The sequence below is a fragment of the Bos mutus genome, chromosome 25 (assembly GCF_027580195.1).
Source record: "Bos mutus isolate GX-2022 chromosome 25, NWIPB_WYAK_1.1, whole genome shotgun sequence".
Classification (NCBI taxonomy): domain Eukaryota; kingdom Metazoa; phylum Chordata; class Mammalia; order Artiodactyla; family Bovidae; genus Bos; species Bos mutus.
In genome coordinates, this window is record NC_091641.1 from 963,569 (window position 1) to 989,482 (window position 25,914).

The 25,914-nt window shown below is 46.5% G+C and overlaps 3 protein-coding genes and 1 long non-coding RNA gene across 8 annotated transcripts in view; 1 reads left to right on the forward strand and 3 right to left on the reverse strand.

The window, feature by feature from the left end:
• Positions 1-15,098, reverse strand: TMEM225B (transmembrane protein 225B). 3 transcript variants are annotated; one of them, XM_070362251.1, is made up of 7 exons: positions 14,863-15,098; positions 9,133-9,259; positions 7,845-7,922; positions 5,464-5,674; positions 5,011-5,157; positions 4,176-4,394; positions 1-423 (listed from the first exon to the last, which is right to left on the reverse strand). In XM_070362251.1, the coding sequence occupies exons 3-7, from the start codon at positions 7,854-7,856 to the stop codon at positions 251-253; spliced, it is 762 nt and encodes a 253-aa protein (XP_070218352.1). In that variant the 5' UTR covers positions 7,857-7,922; positions 9,133-9,259; positions 14,863-15,098; the 3' UTR covers positions 1-250. The 3 variants fall into 3 exon arrangements, with proteins under 3 accessions (XP_070218352.1, XP_070218353.1, XP_070218351.1); XM_070362252.1 differs by having other exon boundaries at positions 4,176-4,313; positions 7,845-7,925; XM_070362250.1 differs by having other exon boundaries at positions 7,845-7,925.
• On the reverse strand, positions 15,098-15,904 carry LOC138985640 (zinc finger protein 286A-like). Its single transcript, XM_070363101.1, has one exon. The coding sequence runs from the start codon at positions 15,902-15,904 to the stop codon at positions 15,098-15,100; it is 807 nt and encodes a 268-aa protein (XP_070219202.1).
• The window catches only part of ZNF655 (zinc finger protein 655), a 24,717-nt gene continuing 14,707 nt past the window's right edge, over positions 15,905-25,914 (reverse strand). Inside the window, exons 6-8 of one of the 3 annotated variants that reach the window (XR_011462570.1) lie at positions 21,664-21,824; positions 17,816-17,942; positions 15,905-16,041 (exon numbers count right to left, since the gene is read on the reverse strand). Coding sequence is in view for 2 of the 3 variants with exons in the window: in XM_070362234.1 (XP_070218335.1) it covers positions 20,088-20,279; positions 21,664-21,824 (353 nt within the window). In the remaining variant the exon portion in view is untranslated. The other 2 variants (XM_070362235.1, XM_070362234.1) reach the window with 2 other exon arrangements.
• LOC138985546 (uncharacterized) lies at positions 22,072-24,212 on the forward strand. The gene is made up of 2 exons (XR_011462582.1): positions 22,072-22,768; positions 23,086-24,212. It is a non-coding gene; the product is annotated as an uncharacterized lncRNA (long non-coding RNA).

Here is a 25,914-nt window from a genome sequence, read left to right on the forward strand (position 1 = left end):
GACGGTAGTCCTCTTTTTATTGAAAACACATGTCCAAAAAAATCACTCAGAAAGCTCAGGAAGAATTAAAAAAAACGTTTAACAAATATCAAACACACGCAGGATAGAATCACTGTGAGGAGGGGGAAGGGAGGGGTTGACTTGACACTCAAAAGCCTCATCAGAAACAGCAGAGACTGGGGGAGACTGAAGAGCCACACACACTGACACATGTGCACTGGACGAAGGGCAGGGCACAGACTGTCTGGGTCTAGATAATGGTTTCTTCCTTCAGCAGCGTCTCCTTCTGCATGGAGCTCAGTTCTCCTCCCAGACTATCCAGGTTTTCCAGGTACGAGATCTCTTGGGTGTCCTCAGTACTCTGGGAAATGGGCAACAAATGGCATCTAGGGCAGGCTATTTCTTGGATGAGGCAGATGGTACCTGGGTCACAGCAAAAGTTTGAGTCAGGAGAGAGAAAGTGTATCAAGCTCAGTGCCCCGGAGGTTGGAAATTCCCTCCTCTGACCTGATTCCTCTGGTCTGCACCTGCCCTCCAATTTAGAGTTTTACAGAAATAGAAGGCAAAACAGTACATTGACAGACAAAGCATACAAATAGATGTATAAACTCAAGGAACCATGGCCAGTGCTGGAAGTCATCTGAGCAATTGTCTAACCATTAATTGGTAAGAAAACCAGGTTTCAGAGAGGAAGGTCAAACACAAAGTCCAGGCCTCTTCATGCCCAACCCATTCAAAATTCTCAGTAAGTTTTGAATCTTACTGGAAGGAAGGGAGAGTGAATATTAAGGAACAAATGGAGATATCCTGACTGGATAAGAAATGCTGCAGTATGGCTAAGACTGAGATAAAACAACTTCTATTTTCAGCTTTACAGTCAACAAGATACTCCCCCACTAAATAAAACTTCTAAATATTTCTTCAAAAACCTATTTATAAATACATCATCAAGTTGGCATCAGAGTAAGACATTTTCAGAAGCCAAACCATAATGATCTTAGGAATCTAGAGGGTTAAGCAAACACACAATTAGCCTTCACCTTGGAGACATCTATTCAACCCAGGTGACCCTGAGTTTCCATTCAGTTGGCTATTTAGGACACAGAAAATAAAAGGAAAGCCCAGGTCCTGTGTGCAATGAGGGGATCTAGTAAGAGTCAACCACATGAAACTGGAACTTCAAAGTTGCCTGCACGGATTCAGAATTCACAAGCACAGGCTAGCTATTACGCGGGTCTGCAGCTAGACTCATAGTACCTAAGTATTTTGACTGGGATCCTAGGGGAGTTGTTGTGCACCCAGGCACCAGGCAGAAGCAAATGCAGATCCTTTTTTAAGGAAACACTTTAAATACAGGCCTCAAAGATCTTCCAAAAAAAATTTTTTTTTCAAGGAAAATGAGTTCACAGTCAAAACCCACAGAACATAGGAAGGAACAAGGCACCACAAGCCAGGGCTTGTAGAAACAAGGGCAAGTAATTCAACTTCAAAACTTATAAGATACAGAATATAAAGTGAGTATGTTTAACATGTATAATAAAAATATATTTAGAGCAGAGATTTAAAACATAAGGAAAAAGTATAAAATGAGATTTACAGGAAAATACAATGTTTAGTTATAACATAGATTCATTGAAATAAAAATTTAAAGGCTAGGTTAAATAGATCAGACACAGCTAAAAAGTGAATGGATAAAACTGAAGATATAGCTAGATACATTATTCAGAATGCAGCCCAGAAAGACAAAGACGGAAAATATGAAAGAGAAACTGACAGACATGCAGGATAGAGTATTAAGGTCTAACAGAAGTCTTCCTGAGGTTCCACAAAAGACAAAAAGAAAAAAAAAAGATATTAGGGAGGAGAAAAAAATGTTCTAGAAATACCACTCCTCAGCTTCAGTTCATGCACCAAATTGTATACTTTAAAATAATGCATGGATGAAAGAAGTAATAAGGGAACAAGAAAATATTTGAAATTGAACAACAAAAAATATTACACATCAAAATGAGAGCTTCAAATAAAGATGCAATTCTTAGATGAGGATTAAAGCTTTAAATGCCTACTTAGAAAAGAAGAAATAATCCATGAGCTTAGATCCTGATTTAGGAAGTTGAAAAAGGAATAGAAGAATAAACACACAAAAAAATTAAGTAGTGGGGAGGGAAGTTCAAAATAAGAGGCAAAAAGCAATTATGTAGAAAACAAACAAGAAGGTTTGTTTCAAGAAAACTAAAAAGTTGATTCTTTGAAAAGACTAAAACAACTGATAAACCCTTGACAAACTTAGTAACGAAAAAACAGAAAAATCAGGTATGAAAAAGCATACAACTACAGATGCAGAACAAAATTTAAAAAATATTTTGTCAATAAAATTTAAAACTTAGATAAAATGTATAAAGAAATATATAACTTGGCAAAACTGACTCAAGAAGAAACAAAATACCTGAATAGTCATGTAATCATTAAAGAAACTGAATCATTAACTTAAAAATTCTCCCATAGAAAAATACCATGCTCCTTCTACTGGAAAGGTACTACTCAAGGTAGTAAAAATAAATGAAGCTTAGTTCCTCATATTAATATGGAGGAATCTCGAGATTATAATATCGATCAAACACAGCAAATTCCAAAAGAAAAAATACAGTATCATAATGCTGCTGCTGCTGCTGCTAAGTCACTTCAGTCGTGTCCGACTCTGTGCGACCCCATAGACGGCAGCCCACCAGGCTCCCCCGTCCCTGGGATTCTCCAGGCAAGAACACTGGAGTGGGTTGCCATTTCCTTCTCCAATGCATGAAAGTGAAAAGTGAAGGTGAAGTCGCTCAGTCGTGTCCGACTCTTAGCAACCCCATGGACTTCAGCCTACCAGGCTCCTCGGTCCGTGGGATTTTCCAGGCAAGAGTACTGGAGTGGGGTGCCATCGCCTTCTCTGCAGTATCATAATACTCATATAACATTTTAAAGTATGCAAAACTAAATAATACATTGTTTAAGGATATACAACCATGTAGTAAACATAACTGGCATAAATTTCAGAATAATTGATTCCTCGGGATAGAGAAGAAGGTGAGAGAAGGAAGAGCCACATGGTGGGGGGAAAAACTTCAAAGATACTTAATATTCTAACATATTTCATTAATTTTAACAAGCCCATTTTTTTCCACATGTTAACATCTTGAAATAAAGATGTGCCTTACAAGCTATTAGCACCTTAGAATTATATTTGGCATCAGTCTTTTCTTTCTCAGTGGTACATAAAATAAGGGTGTAAATTCTAAACAATGGATTTGACAAAATATGGCTAGTTCTTAAATATATGGTGGAAATATGGGTGTACAGTTTATAATTACTTATATCTTACAGATATATCCTTTGTTATATGTTCAACGTATAATAAAATTGAGTCTAAATAGGTTATGATCATGGGTCAGGTTAATATTGTGGGAAGAGGATGAGGAGTAGGGACAATTAGACAGGATCAGATGGGATGAAGAACTTAGATGATGATGATAAATAAAGAAAAAGGGATTCAAGTGAGAAATAAGATCACAGATTTCAAGCTAGAGAGATAGGGATAGAAAGCCTTAGGAACCAGGATGGTGTAAGGGAGCACATGAAATGTGCAAGTTTGGTTCTAAAGTCAAGGAAGACGGGAATGGGGAGGGTGAGGGTGGGGGACAGAGTTGAGGTAGGCCCTAGAGCGGTGCTGTCCAACAGAACCTTCTGCATCTGCACTGCCCAATGTGGAAGCCACTGAGCACGTAACAATGTGGTTTTTGAATATGTGAGGTGTAGCTGGTGTGACCGAGGAACTCAATTTCTAACCTTATTTCATGTTAATTAATTAAAGTTACCTAGGCACATGTGAAGGCTTCCCTGGTAAAGAAACCACCTGCAATGCAGGAGACCCAGGTTCAATCCCTGGGTGGGGAAGATCTCCTGGCAAAGGAAATGGAAACCCGCACCAGTATCCTTGCCTGGCAAATCCCATAGACAGAGGAGCCTGGCGGGCTATGGTCCATGGGGTTGCAAAGAGTCAGACACGACTGAGTGACTAAACAACAGCAACAGCCACATTTGACTAGGGTTTTGAGCAGCACAGCTCTAGAGCACCCACAGCTCCTGAATCCAGACAGAGGGTGGGGAGAGGGCACCAGCCCCAAATCACTCACCAGCCACCATGAACAGAAGGATGCTGAAGCCCAGGACGTAGTAAGGCCACTGTATGGAGAACTGCGGGGGGCTGGGCTTCATCCGCAGACTCTGGATCTCCAGGGCATGCAGCAACAAGGCCAGGAAGGCACAAGCCCCTGCGGGATCACAGGCAGGCTCCCCTGGTCTCCTCCTGCCCCTGCTCCAGCCTTCCAGCACCTGCGTGAGGCTCCCTTCTCCTGCCCGGGCCCCTTTTGCTTTCAGAACCAACAACCTTCACCCCACACACCTGTCTCACCCTCCTTCCTAACTCTTTGCAAAGCCCGTGTGCCTTGCCTCTCAGAAACCCCTTTCCCAGGTACCCTCTGTGCCTGTGCCCTGGGCCGACTCCAGATGGGCCCCGGGTGTGACGCTCCCACTGTGAGCGTTCCACGTCCTCCATCTGATGGGAGCTTCCCAGGGCAGGGCCTTGGTCAGCCTATTAAAGTTAGAAGGTTCTAGAGGGCAGAGATGGTCTCTTCCATTCGTTCATCCAAAAAACATTTGTATTTGGTTTATAGTCTATATTTCAATTATATTATAACTCTGTACCAGGTTTCAGGACAGCTGCTAGGATAGAGATGATGGGAAAGACCCCCAGAGAGATGTTGCCAAGCCAAGGTGATGAGGGCTGTGCCCTCTGGAAGTGCAGTTAGGAGGAGCCCCAAGGAGGGGGTGGCTGTGCCCTGGGCAACTTCACAGAGATGGAAACAGAGGAGAGGGGCCCTAGAAAGTCCCTCTCCTGACCTCAGACAGAGACCATCCCCCCATCTTTGGACCCCTCCCCAAGGCTGGGGCCCACCTGCTGCTCCCCACCTGTGAGGAAACTGATGAAGGCTGACACAAAATTGTGCTTCCGGGTCCTCGGAAAGAGCTGAGACGCAAAGGACACCATGATGAAAGTGGTGAGGAAAGACAAGACAACGGCGGACAGCAGGGAGACTCGGCCGAGGATGACGTAAACTGCAGGGGAGGGCAGGAGGGAGAGCAGGCTGGGCCCCGGCACTCAGCCCAGAGGATGGAGCCCGGCCAGCCTCGGGTCCCCAACCGTGGCCTGGGGCCAAAGTTCCAACCCCCCATGGGTAGACCGCACATCATTAACACCTTCCCAGCTGCCTACTTTCGTCTAACCCCAAGAGACTGAGAGAAAATGTCCTTTCAGGCATGTTCATTCTGTTCTATCTGCCCCCACCAGTCCTCTGTCACCCCCCCAAACCCCAAGCTGGCCCTGCTTCCCTCCCCCCGATCCCCGCCTTCAGCCCTCCATACTGGATAAGGGTCGAGGCTTCCAGCACTTGATATGGAAGCAGTTCTCAAACAGGCCACTGAAGAACACTTCCTGGGACTCCTCGTTCACCAGCCGCACCCAGAAGGGGAAGATGGAGACCAGCAGGATAAGCAGGTAGCCCAGGGAAGTCAAGGCAGGGGCTATGGCCCAGGTGAAGCCCTTCACATCTCTGTCCTCTATCGTCAGCATCACCTGGGGGAGGAACAGTGAGGAAGCCCCACGCGGCACCAGGTGATGGAGATGGTGCCCGTGGACATGTCAGCGGACGTGGGGCTCAGGAAATGTTTGCTTTGCTTTAATTAACCTTCCAGACCTCTTCAGCTGGCCTAGCCAACACAGAAAACCTTTTCTCTCACTAACTCACTGGGTGATCTTGAGCGTGTGTAGTCCCTTCTTTGAGCCTCGATTTCCACCTTGGTAAAATTTCCACCCTCCCAGCTCTAAAGTTCTAACTTTTCAGTTCTGTTTAACAGCCCCCGCCCCACCTCCCCACCGCCCCACCCCCTCCCTCACCCCACCGCAACTGGCCACAGAGCCTCTCCAGTCAGCTGTTAGCTACTGTCTGCCCTTGGAGATTTCAGAATGAGGACCAGGCAGATATTAAAACCAGGGCCTGGAGTGCCTTTACTCAGGGACTGGTCCTCTTGCCTCAGGACCTGGGGTTTAGATGGACAGGGGTCCACCTGGTCCTCTGCTGAAAAATGAGCAGAAAATATACACACAGAAACTTTTAAAAATAGTTTTAGAGTTTCATAGACCCTCCTGAAGCCCTAGGCTCCCTCTAGGCCTGGAGGTTGAGCCCCTCAGTTAAGGATCCTCAAAACTTCTCCATCACCGCCAGCTGTCATCAAGAAGTCTTCCTAGAAGGAACACCTGTGATATGGAAGGTAAGCACTGGCTGGAATTGGCTGTAGAAGCCGTGACTGTGTCCCAGTTTTATCACTTGCCGGCTGGGTAACCTCGGGGAACTTACTAAAACTCTCAGGACCTTGGGTTCCCCATTTGGAAAAGGGAGGAGATAACACTTGCCCATTGAGGTTCTTGGGCGGACCAAGTAACATGCTGCAAACAAAGCGTCAAGCACAGTGCTCAGGGCCCAGGCGCTTGGTGAAGGATTCACCTAGTCAGCCTCCTCTGCCTTCACCCAGCCTGGCAGCCCTGAGGAACGAGGTGGAGAGGGCCAAGGAGGGGGAGGAGAGGAGGGTCGTTGGAAGCCTGGGTGCAGCAGCGAGGGTGGGCCCTGTCCAGATGGCCCCCGATGACCATAGCCACATGGCAGTGCAGGAAGGTGGCATCCGGAGGTCAGAGGGACAGGACAAGGGAGATGGGGACACCCCGAGACAACAGCCCTTGTTTCTGCTGCCTCAGCAGACTGTGCCTGGCAGCGCCAAGCTTCCAAGCTGCACATAGCAAGTGAGGGGCTTCCCTTTCCTCTCAGCCCCCGTGTGTGCCCAGGCACTGGGGCCCCTCCAAGGCCCTCATATAGACCCCTCACTGCAGCCGGGCGCAAGGAGCATCTCTGAGGCTTTGAGATCGTCTGATCACAACAGAAGAACTAGCCGGAGGGCAGAGGAAATCCACTGCTTATAGAAGAGTTAACAACTGTTCCTCTTTGACTGCTGTCAGAGCGATTGGGAAATTTCTAAAGCACTCTCTCTTTCTGTCATTCCCGTTTTTCTTCTTCCCACCTGAAAAAATTTATCCTGCCCTCTCTGCAAAGCTACCCTTTGAGATCTCTCCACCCTCCGGGCAGTACTGATGAGTCACCCGAACTTCAAGGCCTTGGTTTCCTTCACTCTAAGAAGATGAAGTCACTGGACCAGAGAGAGTTGAGTCCTGGCTCTAAAGCTCTCCAGGTAGGAGTCATGGCCGCATCTTGACCCCGTCCTCTTCAGGGAATGGCGTACCCTGGACATTTTCAACTGATGCTCTGAGTCCCTTCCTGTCCCCAACCCCCACCCCTCTGAACTTCAACTTGTCTAAACTGACCTCAGTGTCCCCGCATTTCAATCACCTGCTCCATCACCCACACTCTAGTCTGGAGTTCGTGCTGCCTTCTCTGTTTCTCCCACACTTGAACCTCATCAACCGTCCTCACCTTCTCAAGTTTTCTTTCATAAAGTCTTTAAAGCACCCACCCTCCTGACCCCACACCCCCCATGACTCTCTCCATTCCTGGAACACCACAGTCACCCCAAGCATCTCCAGTCTGGGTTTCTTCCCTGAGGGCAGGTCTCTTCCCCTTTAAGCCTTTTAAATCCCACATCTTCTGCAAACCTCAGCTTGGCCCTTTCTACTCCCTGGACTCTCCCAGCCACCAGTCTTTATCCATTCACTCCACAAAAACGAACTGTGTACTTACTGGGCGCCCCATGCCCAGCTTAGGCCAACGGGGAGAATCAGGGATGAAAAAAGACAGGAACTCTCAGGCTCTGGGTAACTACTGGGGAGAAGAGACACATAAACTCATCAGGCAGTACAGTGCTTTCCCCTCCTCACCTGAGGTGACTCCGAGCTGTCCCCTGGCCCGCCCCAGCTGCTCTCCAGAGAGGAGGACCCTGCAGGCCTTTCTCCAGGGATAAGCCAGCCTCTGCATGGAGCTGCCCTCAGTGCTGGCTCTGGACAACTGGGCACCAGGGACATAAGCCAGACTCAAAGAACCACAGACATGTTACCATAAAGGGGGATTTGCAGATCCTTTTGTACTGATGAAGAAATATCTGGAAAGGAGAACAGACTGGTCCAGGATGCCACAGTCAGTCAGAGTGGACACAGGGACCACAACCCTGAACGGCCACCCCATCTCCTCACCTCTTCACCAGTCACCACTGGCCGGCAGTTGGGTTTGGGATTCCCAAAAGTAGAGGAGAGGGAGACAGAATGGGGTGAGGGGAAGAGGGTTGCCAACTTTTTACTTTGCCAAGAACATTCAAAACAAAACGAACTTACTATCATCTACTCTCACTGACGTTTCAATTATTTTGACAAGGGCCAATGACTGGAAGAGCTGCGTGCCCGCTGGGCCTGGTTCCCGCTGGCAGAGTCTCTCCCTGCGCTCCAGCGCCCAGCCCTGGAGCAGCCCTGTCAGCAGCCCAGGTGCAGTGCAGCCCAGATAAGTGTATCCCGGGCTGGAACCGGGAAGGGAACTGTCTGGGCCCCCGGGAGCCTCACTCCCTACGTGTCCCACCAGCCAGTAATCTGAGGTCACTTGGGCTGAAAGTGCCTTAGGCTGGGTGAGGGGTTCCTTCCACTGACGACCCTCCTTGGTCCTTAGTGGTCCCAAAGCCCCAGTGACATTATCCAGACCCATAGATGAGTCCTGACCTGGCCATTGGGCCCCAGATCCAGCCCGACGGCTCCCAACAGAAGGGGTTTTTTTGGCCTGGGGGGCCTCCTTCACGCCCTCCCCCTCCCAACCCGAGGTTCCACCTCCGCTCGCCCCTCCCCACCGGTCTCCAGTCCCTACACCTGCCCCGGCCGCTGGCACAGCCCTTTGGCCGGTGGTCAAGACCCTCCTTTGCTCTCCACCCGCCTCAGGCCAGCGAGGGGATGCTCAGTCTCCCCACGGAGCCCACCGAGCCGGAGCCCTCGGGGCCCTACGACTGGGGAAACCTGGCCTCCCAGACGGTTGCGGTCCAGGCCTTGCTCACCGGTACGCAGAATGGGGTGGGGGTGGGTGCACCCTGAAGTCCACCGGATTCGAATGCCAGCTCTGCCATCACCAGCAGGGTGCCCTTGGGAAAGTTATTTCTTCTTCCTGGGCGTCAGTTTCCTCATCTGTGAAAAAGGCATGATCATAGTGACTTCTCCAGCGGGCTGGCTGGGAGGGCCTGGGAGACGCGCTGCCGGACCTCACGCTCACCCCCATCCCCCGCATTCCCAGTCTTTCCCTCGCCCTTGCCCCGCGCATGCACTCAGGCACACCCCCCAAACCCGGCCCTGGCCGGCACTCCTCTGCCCTCCGCTAAAAAGGCTGTGTACACCTCTCCCAAGGCGGGCTGGTTTTAAACTTAGGCTCTTCCAAGAGAGGCACTCTAGCTCCTAGCCCTGGTGGTTGAGCTGGGGGGCTGGTTTGTGTGGCAAGAGGGGCCACACTTGGAGCTGGATGAGTCACCAGCTCCCCGTGATTTGAGACTAAGCTCATCAAGGAAAGGCATTTATAATTCTTTAAGATTTTCAAGAACCAGGACCATGTCTGGCACCTCCACACACCTCTCCACTAGCAGGCACATATTCAAAGACAACAGGAAAGGATGAGAGCTGATGAACCATTAATTTATTGAATCACCTAACATGTGAGACATGATTATCTACCATGTGAAAGAGGGCTTCCCTGGTGGTTCATATGGTAAAGAATCTGCCTGCAAAGCAGGAGACCCAGGTTTGATCCTTGAGTGGGGAAGATCCCTCGGAGAAGGAAATGGCACTCTAGTATTCTTGTCTGGGGAACCCCATGGACAGACAAGCCTGGTGGGCTACAGTCCATGGGGTCGCAGTCAGGCATGACTGAAGTGACTAACATACATCATGTGAGAGGCTCATTGTATAGTCAGTATTCTACCTGTCATAAGGTTCAGACCCCAATTTGTAAGGCCTCAAGCAAGACAGGTCTTTCTTGGCTTAGTTGGGGCAAGGCAGAGTACAGTTGGGAAGGCCTGGAGCCAGGCCCGGGAGACCTCTCTGCCCTGCTCTCAGAGATGGTGTTTGATCCCTCCATCCCAGAGGCTGTCCTTCTCCAGGTGGGAGGGGAAATAGTCAACTTCTAGACTCACAGCTTCACTTTTAGTCACCCTCAGGAAAAAGAATGTTTTCTTCACCCTATTCCCACCCCTACTTGGTTCCCAGTTCCCCAGGGATTCTGACTGGCTCAGCTCTGGTCACAAGCTCATTCCACTCCACCAAAGAAGATGCATCAGCTGTGCCCCACAGAAGCCAAGCAGGTAGAATCATCAAAGAAGTTGAAGGTTTTGAGGAAGGAGGCAGATGAGACCCCCAGGGAATCGCGATTTCCAAGACAAGAATAGCAGGATATGTAAGGGAGGAGGCTGGGCCCTGCTCAGATGACACATTTCTTTTCTTGAAGTCAGATCTCCCCAACCACACATGCATAGAAAAGGCTCCTTGGAGGCCAAAGGGAAGTGATGCCAAGGGATGTTCCCTACCCATATGCCTTTTCAGTAAAATCCATCTTGGCTAAGAGATGCGTGCACACACACAGGAGGATCCTGAGATGTACCAAATATGGACCAGGCAAATCAGAATGATTGGCCAAAGGAAAACCAGAAGAAATGCCCCATAAAAGTAATTCAAACTGCCACAAGGGGGCCACTCATCGACTCTCTCTCTCTCTCTCTCCCTGAGTCTATCAACACAAACTGTATTTTTGTCCCGTCTTTAATACTTTCACTATTTTCTGTCTTTGTGGGAATTCTTTTCTGCAAAGCCAAAGGGTCAGGGCCCTTGTCACTGACCACTGGTCTAGTGGCTAGGATCTGGTACTACCGCAATCTCTGGCTGGGAACCGAAGCCTTGCTCCAAGCAGTTGCAGGCCAAGGCCACTAGAGATCATATCAGACCACTTATCTGGAGCAGCCAAAGAACGTTCTAAAAAGGAAGAGGGATGGTGTTCTCAGAAGAAGGAGAAATTATGGCAGACTGTAACAGCATCTTCATACGCACCCTGTCACACTTAAATGTTGTTATACAGCAAATCTAAATCACTGGTATGATTATGCCCAAGCTACCTGGGCTTCTCAGGTGGCTCAGAGGTTAAAGCATCTGCCTGCAATGCGGGAGACCTGGGTTCGATCCCTGGGTCGGGAAGATTCCCTGGAGAAGGAAATGGCAACCCACTCCAGTATTCTTGCCTGGAGAATCCCATGGACAGAGGAGCCTGGTGGGCTACAGTCCACAGGGTCGCAAAGAGTCGGACACGACTGAGAGACTTCACTCACTCACAGATGGAAAAACTGAGCCCCTGGTTAAGAACATGTCCAAACTATCACATGAATGGTTGCTAAAAAATCATGGGCGATTACTAAAAACATTAGGCTGTGGAGGAATAGATTCTTCACATGGTGCTGGAGCTTATCCTCCTCACAAATTACTAATTGCAAAAGAAACACCTATCTTTATACAGAAGAGATCTGGCGGTCACTCCCTTAAGCCGGTAAACCAACAGTATTACTTGGGGTAGAGTAATCTCATGTCACGTGCCCCTTGAGGTGACAGCAGTATGAAGGAAGCGTCGCCTGTGAGGTGCTCTTTCCAGAAGTAGATCATCAGGCCTCTAGACCTCGTTCCAGTTGAGAGAAAATACAGAGGGGTAAGGAGGAAGCTAAACGCCACCTCAGGAAAACAAGGAAATCAATTTCATGGAAAGTTATAAAAGGTAACTGTTCTTGACTCCTCCAGAAGTCAGTCATTAAAAAAAAAAAGGTGGGACTCTTCTAGATTAAAAGAATCTAAAGAGATATAAAGCCAAATGTAATGTGACTCTTGATTTTTTTTTTTTCTGATTTGAAATAAGCTAGCTATAAAACACATTCTTGGGACAACCAAGGAAAATCTAAATACAGACTACATTTTAGATGGTATTATGGAATTTAATTTTTTCTTAGATATGTTAATTGTCTTGTGATTACGTACAAGAATGATCTCTTAGAAAAAGCATGCCATAGTATTGGGTTTGCCACGAAGTTCGTTCAGATTTTACTGTTACAGGAAAATTTGAACAAACTTTTGGCCAACCCAATACTCAGGGTAAAGCTTACTTTCAAATGATTCAGGGCGGGGGAAAGCACATAAATAGAAAGCAAATATGGAAATATGGTAATACTGTTTATCTAAGTGGAGGATATATAGGGTGTTCATTAGTCTACTCTTTGAAGTTTTCTGTATGTAAATCAGATTAAAAGTCAGAAAAAACAAAGAGACCTTGCCTGAGAACACACACAGCCAGAACCTGGACCTGGGTTTATCATTCAGCCACTCAACACAAGTGCCTTCTCTAATAACAGATGTCAGGTGAGGTGCACACAGTCCCTGCCCTCACCAAGCTTGCAACTAGCACAAACAGGAAACTAGCACAAACAGATAAATCATTTTTTTAAAGTGTGATCAGTGCACAAAGAAGTAGAGCATGCTGTGGGAACTGTAGAGTGAGAACAATTCAGTCCAAGGGAAGACATGCCAAGGAGGCCCTTCTAGACAGAATCTTATGCCCAAACAGGGATTGCAATGTGCAAAGATTTTTACCTGCTCTCCAGCAAGAACTATTGTACATTGTACTTTGTGTATATGCACCATTGTGCACAAACAGGACAAAAGTCTGACTTACCTTTATGATGGGTGTTTTCTAGTCAATTCTAGTTCTGCCTACTTTTTTCTTTTTACCCTTTGCTGGTCGCAACTCATTACAGTAAATTAATTTTGTGCCCCCACCCCCCCCCCCCGAGTGGCTCTTAACCTACATTTGAAAAATACAATGGCACCCCACTCCAGTACTCTTGCCTGGAAAATCCCATGGACGGAGGAGCCTGGTGGGCTGCAGTCCATGGGGTCGCTAAGAGTCGGACACGACTGAGCGACTTCACTTTCACTTTTCACTTTCATGCATTGGAAAAGGAAATGGCAACCCACTCCAGTGTTCTTGCCAGGAGAACCCCAGGGACGGGAGGCCTGGTGGGCTGCCATCTATGGGGTCACACAGAGTCGGACACGACTGAAGCGACTTAGCAGCAGCAGCAATGAATTTCAGAATGTCTGGCAGAAGGGGTGGCCACAGAGGGCTGGAGAAGTCAGTGGGCAGAGCTGGGATGAGAACGGTCTTGTTGATTTCAACATGAGGGCTGTGATGGGCTTTTGTGGGGATGAAAACAGTCACTTCTGGATGCCACTGTGGAAATTTGTCTTCTTCTTCCTCCTATCTCCCTTTGCCCGAAGCCTCTTACCTCTTCAACCACAGCATAGGAAATGCCTCTCTCTCGGGGGGCCCAAGGCTGTATTCAAGGTATGGCTAGGAACTGCCAAGCCAGCCCCTCCCAGGATAAGAAATTGAGAAAGTGTATATAAGTATCAGAAATTTAGAAAGTGTATTCAAGTTATCGTCTCCTCAGGAAGCATTTTCGTGCTTTCCCAGGTCTAGAGTAGAGGGACAGACAAGGGAGGAGAGAACTGTCTGTTGGAAAAGTCGGTGGAGAGCCTGTGAGCTGGAGCTAGAACCTTTAGAGTTCTGATTCCCCTGGGTTCTGTGCTTCCCTGGTCCCATGCTCTAAAGGGAAAACCCAAGTTACCCAAATTGAAGTTTTACTGCATATAACACAACCAGAACCTATCAATAAGTAGGCTCGTAGGGCCCCCACCCAATAGCTGGTTCCACTCCCAGTGCAAAGGTCCCTCCCACCACTCCTTCCATCTAGCCTGGGTCAAAAAACTTAGGGCTAAAGAAAAGTGTCCAGTGGATTAATTAGCTAAGCCACTGGCAACCTGGATATAATCAGTTTCAATGGAGCAGAAGCAGTGCCCTGTGCTAAGTGAATGGCAGTTACAAAGATAACAGCAACTGGTGAAAAAAAAATTTAAGGATATGAGAGCAAAGCATGTGTATGACTAGAATTCAATCAGAGAAGGAAAATCATGATGCGACAGACAGACACACACACACACCTGGCCCAATAAAGGCAAAGAAGAATCCAGGGGAAGGCAGACTAGTTTCAGGCCCAGCCCCAGTGAGGTGAGTCAACAGATCAGCAACAATATCACATGTGAGCTACAAAATCACTGCTGCCTCTCTCCTGCCCTCTAACTCTCCCAAGAATCTCCCTGAGAGCCCAGACAGACTGAAAAACAGAAGAAAGGAGAAGTCTGACACATGCAGTTCAGTCTACTGGATTCTACACATAGCAAAGCCCATGACGTGATACTGAGAAATTATTTGGCTTAGAAAATTGGCCCATTTATTTAAAGCTTCTATAACATATAAAACAAAGAGAGATTCAGTAGTCTGCAGGATACTGAGGAGCAAAAATGGTGGCCCTAGAAAACCCAAGAGCCACTTCCATGTACAGTGACAACCAACAGGACAGGTGAGATAGAAGGAAACTATTGGTTTCAAGGGTCATCCTGCTGCTTTCCTGATCCATGAGTCTGAATCCCCCTGATTTGTTCTTCCCTGGAATGGACCTAACTCATCCTGTTTTCAGAAGATGACTGTAGAGATTTGAAAAACAAACCATAGAATCTCTCTCTGATGTAGATCCTCAAGATCAAATAAAAAGTAGTGCAAACTAAAAGTTCCATTTCAGTCACCCCCTCCATGGCGTCACTCTACCCCTTTTGCACCCCTTTCTGACACACAGCAAGGCTCTCCCCATACCCACCATTCCCCCAACGTGAACTGGCCAATGCTGAGTAAGGCGGGAACTCTATCTAAAGGTTCTCATGCACTGAATGCATAAGAGATTTGTCTACTGTGTGGATTCTCAGGTCTTAGTAAGAGGTGAACTATGACTGAAGACAGTCCACATTCTCTACAGGCAAAGGTTTTCTCCCCAGTGCAAGTTCTCTGATGTCGGAGCTGAACTCCGAGCAAAGGCTTTACCACCTTCACTTCATTTATGGTTTCTCTCTTGTATGGGTTCCCAGGTGATGAATAAGGTATGAACTGTGCTTGAAGGTTTTCCCACATTCTTTACATTTGGAAGATTTTACTCCACTGTGAGTCTTCTGGTGCTGAATGAGGTAGGAGTTGCAACTAAATGCCTTCCCACATTCACTGCACTCATAAGGTCTTTCTCCAGTGTGAATTCTGTGATGTTTGAAAAACAGTGAACTCCTACTGAAAGATTTCCCACACTCATTACAGCCATAAGGAGTCTCTCCTGTATGGACCCTCTGATGTTCAACAAGGTGTGAGTTCCGACTGTAAGCTTTCCCACAGTCACTGCACTCGTAGGGTCTCTCTTTGGTGTGAACTCGCTGATGTTCTGTTAGATGTGAGCTCTGGCTGAAGGCCTTTCCACATTTGGTACATTCATAGGGTTTCTCCCTAGAGTGGATTCTCTGATGTCGGAGGAGACTTGAGCTCCGGCCGAAGGCTTTTCCACACTCGTTACACAGGTAAGGCATCTCTCCCGTGTGGGTGACCTGATGCTGGATGAGGTGTGAGCTGCGCCGGAAGGCCCTCCCACACTCATCACATTCATAGGGTTTCTCCTCAGTATGAATTCTTTGATGCTGAGACAGATTTGAACTATGGCCAAAGGCTTTTCCACATACATGACACTTGTAAGGCTTCTCTTGCGTGTGGATTTTCTTATGCTGAATAAGGTATGCATTCCGCCTGAATAATTTCCCACAAACATTGCACATTTGAGATTTCTCTTCAATAAGAACATATGACTGCTGGATGAAGTCTGACATGTTACTGAAGTTTTGCCCATATTCATACGGTCCCTCATGTTTGTTTTGTTCACATTCATCTCCTTCATGTGGTCGTGTCCCTACTTCAAGAGTTTTCTGCTTTATAATTAATTGATCCTCAGTCCAGGTCTCACCATCTGACAGAAAATACAAAAAAGGTATATGTAACAGTAAAAACTCCTGGTGGGAAACAGGATGATTAAAGTATTCCAGGTTATTTGGTTCAAAAAAGTATGAAAAATGGCCTTGACGTACAGGGGGGGAAAATGGATACAAGCTGAGCAGATCTGGAGAAAGTAGTGAGTAAACTAAAGTGAGGATTTATAAATGAAGTACCTAATCAGACAAGTACACTGGAATTAGCAGAATAGGAAAACAGAGTTTGAGGAAAGTGAGATCTTCTCAGAACACAGGAAGGGTGATGCTGGGGATTCTGAATGGAGAGAGGCAGGGACTGAGCAGATAAATCAAAGAGAACTTCACGCAAAGGTTCTGTCCACATGGTACCCTGGCCACGTGGGTTGTCACTGTGGTAACAGGAAATACTCCCCATAACCAGACGCAGCACCTTCCTCATTCCTGCTGTCTCTCTCCACAGACAGACGCTCACATGCTCACTCACATGACATACTCAGACCTTAGAGGAACCGTTTTAGAAATGGTGCCAACTGAGAGGATTTGATAAAGAGAGGGGGAGAAGAGGAGGAAATGCTTAAAGTATGAAGCATGGGGTAGCAAGAAATACTTCCGTTATCTATTTCAGCTCTATTCCATATCTTTCATGTCTATTTCTAAGAGAACAACAAAAACCAACTCTGCACCCTAGTTGTATCTAAGGGAGACAATGGAAAAAATCCGTTTACTATTAATACATTTCTCCTCCTAAGTTTTACTTATTAAATATGACTTACTGAAGTGCAGTATGTTACAGAAAGAAGGCCTCAGCTTAGAGTCATATTTCTGGAAGAAGGGGACGCTGAGGAATATCCAATGTAGTATCATTTCCATTAGCAATCAAAGTAAAACACATGCAGCCCAGATTTTAGCAGGGAATGGTCATTGTCTTTAAGGAATTTAGTAATTATCTGATATCAGAGAACCATATTTATATTTGTTCTCCACAAATTATCTGATATCAGAGAACCATTTTACATTTGTTCTCCACCTCCAGATATGTCTTCTATACATTCCATTGGGATATTGGTTTTAATTTTTTGTGCGTGTGATGGGGACCTTTAAGATCTACTCTATAAGCAACTCTCAAATATACAACATGGTATTGCTAACTGTAGTCACCATGTTATACCTCAGCTTCCTGGGACTGACTTACCTTAGAGCTGTAAGTTTATACTTTTGAAGCCCTTCATCCAGTTCTCCCACTCCCCACACCCCACTTTTGGCAACACCAACGTGTTCTCTGTATGCATGAGCTTGGATTTTTCAGATTCCACACACATGTGAGGTAATACAATGTTTGTCCTTCTCTGACTTATTTCACTTAGCATAATGCCCTCCAGGTCCATCCATGCTGTTACAAGGGCATTATTTCCATCTTTCTTATGGCTGGATAATATTTGTCTGCTGGTGGACACTTAGGTTGTTCCATGTCTTGGCTACTGTAAATAATGCTGCAATGAACTTGGATTTCATTTCCTCTGAATAAATACCCAGAAGTAGAATCACTGGATCATATGGTAGTTCTATATTTAACTTTATGAGAAACCTCCATACCATTTTCCATAATGGCTACACCAATTTACATTCCCACCAACAGTACAGGAGGGTTCCTTTTTCACCACATCTTCATCAACACTTGTTATTTCTTGTCTTTTTGATAACAGTTATTCTAACAGGTGGGAGTGGATTACTGGTTTACTGTTTCTACGTCCCCTTGCACAAGTGTTTACTTACCTGTTAGACTGCAAGCTCTGAGGGAGCAGAGAGAGACTTAGGTTTCTTCTCCATCTTCCTGGTCTGGCCTCTGCCTGTTTTTCCAGCCTCATTCTGATCTTCTCCCCACACGAAGCCTCTTTACTACCTGTTGAACCACTCTCGTCACATGTGATGGCCGTGACATTCTAGATAAGGTGCCTTTTACTTGGCCCACTGCCCAACATGGTTGAGACTGTCAACCTCACTGCGCTCAAGCCCTGTTCAACATCACCTCCTCCATGAAGCTGAAGGTGATCCTTGAAATATTCCTCGAGTCACATAACAGTCACTCAGAACACTTTATTGAGCACCAACAACGTGCCAGGTACAGTTCCAGACTCTGAGATCTGTCAATAAGCAAAACAAAAAAGTCCTCTTCCATTTTACTAAAGGAGATGGACAACAAACTATGTAAATCACATACTGTTAAAAGAGTCTAAAGATGCTATAAAAGCAAAAAAGCAAGGAACAAGGATTAGAGTGCCTGGGAGAGTGGGCAAAGGAGATGCAATTTTAAATACCATGATCAAAGGAAGACTAAGAAAACGGCATTTAAGCAAAGACTTGAAGGAGATAAGGATTTCTGAGAAAGAGGATTACAAATAGAAGAAACAGCAACTGCAAAGGCACTGGGTATTCCTGAAGGCAAGTGTGACTGGAGCAGAATGAGCAAGAGAGAGAGGAGTAAGAAATGAGGTCAGAGACATAAAAGAGGATCAGAGAACACAGGCCACTGTGGCCACAGGTTTGTAAAGAGGTTTTACACTGAGCGAGATGGGAAGCCACTGAAGAGTTCTGACCAGAGGAAGACAAGATCTGACACTTCAACAGGATCATGCTGGCTGCCATGCTGAGGAGAGACCATGGGGAGGCAAGTGCAGAGACAGGACAAGCAACCAGGCTGTGGCAACAATCCAGGTGAGAGACGATGGTGACATGAACCAAGATGGCGGCAGAGGAGGCGGTAAGAAGTAATTGGACTCTGGAGAGAAATGCTGACAGTCACATGGGTGGGATTCCTGACTGATGGATACGGATATGAAAGAAACAGGGGTTTCCCTCTAGATTGAGTAGCTGGAGGGATGGTGTTACCATCTCCTGAGATAGGTGGTGAGATGTGCAGTATTCATCAACCAGCTACAGCATCTCCAATAATTAAAAACAAGATTTCCAAGTGGCAGCTGTCATACCAGTCTCTTGAGATCGACTTGTCCCAAACTGGCACATACACTTCCAGTGTGCGAGTATTTGGTATATTCTTCAACTCTCCTGAAGCTTTAACATTTTTCGAAAAAAAAAAAAAAAAACACGGAAGGAGGCAACAGTGACCAGTGACTCTCTTCTCTGCTCCACATTCACTCAGTAAACAAATACTGTTGCTCCTACCTATGATGTACTTCTTGATTTTTTGCCCCTGCTTTCCTATTATCACTGCTAATATGCTCAAGTCAGATTCTAATCACCTCTCACACTAAACAGACCAGAATCTCTTCCTTGATCTGCAAGCTCATCTGCTAGCCTCCTGTGAAGCAAAGTTTATGTGCTTCAATTTCTAACAAACAAAATCTAAACTCTTTGGCTGGCCCGGAGTCCACCTTCCACGATCTTACACCACTCTGCCTTTACAGTTATCCTCTATCAGTCTACTCTGTGGTCCAATTACTCTGAACTGTTCCCTGAACATTTATCTCCCCACACAATTCCTTCTCCATTCAACTTTCTACCTCCACCTGCTACAGGTGGTTTCACTGCCAAGGGCCCAGATTCAATCCCTGGTCGGGGAACTAAGATCCCACAAGCTGCATGGTGTGACCCAAAACAAGAAAGAAACAGGTGGACAAACAGGAGTGGGAAAGACCCTGAGAAGGCAAGAGACAGAATCAGGAGAAAATGGTGCTGCCTATACCAAAGAACAAGAGTTTCAAAGAAGAGCAATCATGTCAATAAAAATACTAAGGGGTCAAAAAAAACTAGGGCTGAAGGAAAAAAAAGTGTCCAATGGATTCACTCGTTAAGCTACTGGCAACCTGGATATAGTCAGTTTCGATGGAGTAAAAGCAGTGCCCTGAGCTAAGTGAATGGCAGTTACAAAGCTAACAGCAAGTGGTGAAGGTTTTTTTTAAGAGGTATGAGAGCAAAGGGAACAAAGGTGATTACACCTCTACTGCTGAGTCAACCACCAAGTCCCACAGGCTTCCATGTAAACGTCTCTAGCGTGTGTGTATTTATTTCCTTCTGGGCAGCCACCAGTCTATTTCAGGAGCTTGAGGGAGGAGCCTGCCCTGCACTGAGGTGACATGCATGGGACATTGGGATGTGTGTGATCTGGGGAGATAGAGGGTGTAGGCAACAGTGACGCAGAAAAAGGACACAAAGACACAACAGCAGGTAAAGCAGAGTGTTTTTGGCATCTCCTCGTGCAGACACACCAGTCTGGCAGAGCCTGTATGGGGAAACATGGAGACAACGTTTAAAGCTGGGTTCAGATCACGCTGCAGAGGACCCTGAATGCCGGGACCCGAATGCCAGGTTATAGAGAATAGACTGTATACAGTAGGCACTGTGAACTAACATAAATAAATGAGTATTTTAGGAAGGTAAATAAGACACTTGGCCTTAGAAAGATGACCACTGAGGAGCCTGTGTAAGAGTCTATCCCTTCTGACCTAAAACCTGATTCTTTTCTTACTCTAAATTCTTTCAAGGCCAAACATATGACTTTCTAAGGCCTCCAGGGCCAATATCCAGTTGACAAGGCTCTCCTCTTGTGAACTTTCACACTGTTTATTATCCCATAATCTCTCATAGATAACTATTCCAACTCAACTCTAAGCTGGTGGCAGGGGCTAGATTTTCTTCCAACTTAGTCTCAGTACCTTGTAATAACAATTCAATAAATACTTGAGTTAAAAATTAGCCTAAAACAGAATTAGAGGCTAAACATGTAAAATAGTCTCCCAAACATAAACCTTCTCAAAATCCTTGATGTGGATTATCTAAGCCCTTGTCCCTCAATTAAATAATCCAATCCACTTTTTTTTAAAGGCCAAGATACAGCTTCCCAGGTACAGCTTCCCAGGTGGCACAGTTGGTAAAGAACCCGCCTGCCAATGCAAGAGACACAAGAAACATGGGTTTGATCCCTGGGTGAGGAAGATCCCCTGGAGAAGGAAATGGCAACCCATTCCAGTACTCTTGCCTGGAAAATTCCATGGGCAGGAGCCTGGCAGGCTAGTCCATGAGGTCACAAAGAGTCAGACATGACAGCGTGCACATGCGAGCACTACACACACACACCAGATAATGGGGGGATAGTAGATGAAATTTCAATGCTGATGTCTACAGTTTAATCTCATTTTCCATCAGCGGGTGGCTGGCCTGTCTACCGTACTCCACAGGCAGGGCACTCTCTTGAAGTTTATATCCTGGGTGGAAAATGTATCTTTCCTAATGATGAAAGACAGCTTGCCAAGAGAAGCCCAGTCTTTTCCTGGTACTTGGGATATAGGACACACTTGGCTGGGTTCATTCACTTATTCAGTTTACTTAGCCTCTCAAAGGCCAAGCAAGTTACAGGCGCTGGAATGACAGATCCGAAAGACTTAGTGACATGGACAGTGCTGCTGCAGGTCTGCTCCACAGTGAGAGAGAAAATATTAGTGATAGGCTTCATTTACATGTAACAGAGCTTTAGGTTAAAAAAAAAAAAATTAAGTGTCTCGAACCAGGGTATTTCTAAGTGCACGGTTAAGCATGTCCATCTGATCTGAGGCCTCAATGGAAAGGACAAACTTTAGAAACAGAAAGCAGCTAGGTCAGCTCCTCACCCTTGGTCTTTCGAGGCTCCTGCTCGGGGGATGGACACGGGGAATCCAGGGACATCTGCTCGGGCGGTTTCTCCATGGACTGGGTCCAAACCCCGGTGCCGCTCCAAGGCCAAAGTCTTCTCTACAAGTCTTCAGAACCCGACACAGGGGAGGGGCAGCCACTTCAGGACAGAGAGCGAGAGGGGACAGATGTAGGGGAAACAGTAGGTGCCGCTTCCCAAAAGGCTCCCTGCCGGGGGTCGGACGGAGGAGCCCTGTCCTCCCAGCAGGCAGGCTGGGCCCAGCCGCGGGGAGCGCCCGGCCGGCAGCACGCCCCACCCCGGTCCCACTGGGGTCCCCCCGGCCCGACTCTCTTCGCCGCCCCGCGGACAGCCGGCCCGGCCCGGCCCGGCCCCTCACGCCCTCCGCTGGCCGATAGCGGCAGCGTCCGCCACCACGGCCTCCAGGGAGACCGGAAACACGGGTTCCTCGGCGCGCACTTCCGGGGCCATCTAGGCAGCTCGGAGGTCTAATCTCGATCGCGAGTTCCCTAAGGATCCCCTGCGGGGTTGGGCTCAGAGGCGTCGTGTGGGGGCTTCCTTAGGCGTTTGTCCTCCTTCCCGAGGAGAGATTGAAGGAGGATGGAAGAGATTTCTCTTTTTGACCCTCATTGCCTAGGTGGACTTAGGACCTAAATTGGTTGTTTTTTCTTTATCATTCCCGTGTGCACCCTCCTCCGCTCTGCTCCACCCATCTCTACACCCCCGTTTCTTTCAGATCACAGGCCACGATGACCCTGCGGGCCTAGACCGGTTATCTACTCCCTCCGTGCAGCCCGTTGTGGCTTCAACACAGCCTCCCTGTTTTGCCTGGCGCACACGAAGAGGAGGAACACACCAAACGGGTGAAAGAGGAAGAAAAGCCTTAGATACAGGGTCAAGATCCAAACGCCTACTGCACCTGGAGTACTGGTTTGCAGAGGCATTATCTCATATGCTGAAGCAGGAAAAAGGGTTAAGGCAATGAGTTGTTCATGATCAAGGATTCTCCTGGTAAAGTCAAAAACGACAGCTACCAGTTGTGGAGCACTGAAAACTGACATCCCATTAACCCTCACAACAGTCCCGTAAGTTGGTATTTTTTACCATGTGCCAGAAGCGGCAGTTAGTGAGTGAACTAGAAGCAGGATTCAAACCCTGGCCTGTTCAAACCAGAGCCTGGAGGCTAACCACAATCAGCAAAGAAAAATGAAGGAAGACTGGGGGGAGTATTGTAACATGAGAAACTGCTAGAAGGAAAAACTTGTAATTATGCCCGAGTTGTAAAATTTATAGCATGGATGACATACAAACATAAGAGAGTAACCATTTTCTTAAAGTGAAGTGAATGGGATGAGGCAGCAAAATAATTCTAAAATAAATATTTTCTCTTTGATTTGTACAGAGCACCATCTATTTGAAACCATTCTTGGATTTTTCAACTACAAATTGGCACTTGTCAAGAGCATTTGCCAGCGACTGAACAGCAAGGGCATTCACCATCTGCCAGTGCTGCTGCAGTTGCTGACCTTCGACGTTCCCTGAAGGGAATTCAGGGTGGAGAGTGAGGCACCCTACTGGTATAACAGGTCTTTAGACATATTTTTAGAACTGATTTCATGATCCCAATCCTTGCATCTCCTCATATCTAGAAAAGCACTAAATCCTTTCATGATGATATCAGCTCCTCGTGACTAGCAGAAACCCTTTTATAAAATGAGTGCTTCCAAAGTTTATGCATTTTTTTTTTATGTGTTTGTCACTTCTAAGTCAGGCTTTCTCGAGAGCTAACATTTCCTCAATGGTTTCCATCTCCTCCCTCCCTCCCTCCTTTTCATCTTTTTTTCCTTCCCTTTCTTTTTCAGAAACCACCTTATCAATTTCTAAGCATTTTGAATTCCTAAAATGTGAACTGTTAAGTGGTCTGACATTTGGCCCTAAAACAACTCTGGGCTCTCATGGCCTGTTTTTATCTGTACCATATGATTTTATTTCATCAGAACTTCATGTATTTGGACAGTAATAAACAACACAGGCAATGGCATCCCACTCCAGTACTGTTGCCTGGAAAATCCCATGGACAGAGGAGCCTGGTAGGCTGCAGTCCATGGGGTCGCTAAGAGTCAGACACGACTGAGCAACTTCACTTTCACTTTTCACTTGCATGCATTGGAGAAGGAAATGGCAACCCACTCCAGTGTTCTTGCCTGGAGAATCCCATGGACAGAGAAGCCTGGTAGGCTGCAGTCCATGGGGTCACACAGAATCAGACACGACTGAAGCAACTTAGCAAACAACACAGAATCTAAGCCAAAAAAAAAAAAAAAAGAGTGCTTCTTTGCATTGAACTCCCCCTTCATTGCATTGAACTCTCCCTTCACCATTGCATTGAAACCCCCCTGGAGAAGGGAATGGCAACTCACTCCAGTCTTCTTGCCTGGAAAACCCCATGGACAGAGGAGCCTGGCGGACCCCAATCTGTGGAGTCACAAAGAGTTGGACACAACTGAGCAACTAACACATACACATACACCCTTCACTGAAATCTTGTATGTTGACTTACCCCCACTGCTGCTTTGGAGCAGTCTCTCAGAGCTATCTGAGGTGCTGTCTCCCAGGCTACAATCAGCATTTTGCCCCAAATAAAACTTAACTCGCAACGCTCATGTTGTACATCTTTTTAATCGACAGATTTAACACTGGCTGCTTCATGCACTCAAATCTTGAAAGGAGTGTAAGACATAATGCCATATGATACAGATGTTAGACACATCAGTTTGCAGACTCCAGCAGGAATTGCCCGTTAGAAGGCATGTCCTACCACACACCCCCCACAGTGCCCAATGATTCCTCTAGTTATATTTAAGTTCTCCGAAGCTGAGCGCCGAAGAATTGATGCTTTTGAACTGTGGTGTTGGAGAAGACTCTTGAAAGTCCCTTGGACAGCAAGGAGATCCAACAGTCCATCCTAAAGGAAATCAGTCCTGAATAGTCATCGGAAGGACTGATGCTGAAGCTGAAACTCCAATACTTTGGCCACCTGATGAGAAGAAGTGACTCACTAGAAAAGACCCTGATGCTGGAAAAGATTGAAGGTGGGAGAAGGGGACAATAGAGGATGAGATGGTTGGATGGCATCACCGATTGAACGGACATGAGTTTGAGTAAGCTCCAGGAGTTGGTGATGGACAGGAAAGCCTGGCGTGCTACAGTCCACAGGTTGCAGAGTCGGACACGACTCAGCGACTGAGCTGAACTGAAATGAAACTCAGGGTGTCCCTCCCTGGACAATGCTAGTCCTGCACTGGTAAATACTTGCTCATTCATTCCCTCATTTTTAGATTTTATGCTAAGTATCTCTACTCTAATATGGTGGTTTTGATGTTATTATTTACACTAATAACTTTTGGGCACTTACTATATGACCAGTAGCTTTTACATTATCTCATTTAATATTCATGCTATTATTCACCACATTGTATAGCCAAAACTAGGAAGGCTAGGGAAAATGTCCAAAGTCATAGCTAATAAAGTTCAAACATAGGTAGGCCTAATTCCAAACTCATTGCTTTGACTAGTCTTTTTTACTCAATGGATTAATTCATTTGATTAGGTTAACTGTATCCATTGGCTGGCACTAAACATACTGTCTGGCAACTATATGACTGAATGAATGAAAGGACATACCAGGTTAAACTTTTGAATGTGAGAAATTCCAGTTTCTGAGATAACCCGCTAGGGGCTTCCTTTGAACTTCTTAAATTCTCAGTTACCCATGTGATATGTCCTAGGATGAGGCATTCTCTGAAGACCTCATTACTGCCTTGAAAATGCCACATTCATTCTTCTGCGGGACTTCTGACATACTTTTGCCTTAAAACACTCCATGCTCTCCATCTTTCTAGTCTCCCTCTATCTACTCTTGCTCAAGCTGAAAACCTAGGACTCAAACTTGATGTTCCCATTGCCCACCCACTTTGCTCCACCGCTGAATATAACCAGAGGCGGTAAACAAACTTTGATAAGGATATGTACCCATCAGTAAGTTCTAGTTAGCAGAAAAAAGTGCATTTGGGGCACAAAGAAGTGTAAATATAAACCTACTGATGGCAGTGGGGATCTCTTAGCAGGAGATGGGAATTTGGGAGATCTAACCCGTGGCCTAACATTGTCAAAACCGTCTGTGGGAGGGGGATGGTTCTACCTAGCTTTCAGAAGATACTGGGGTATTTTC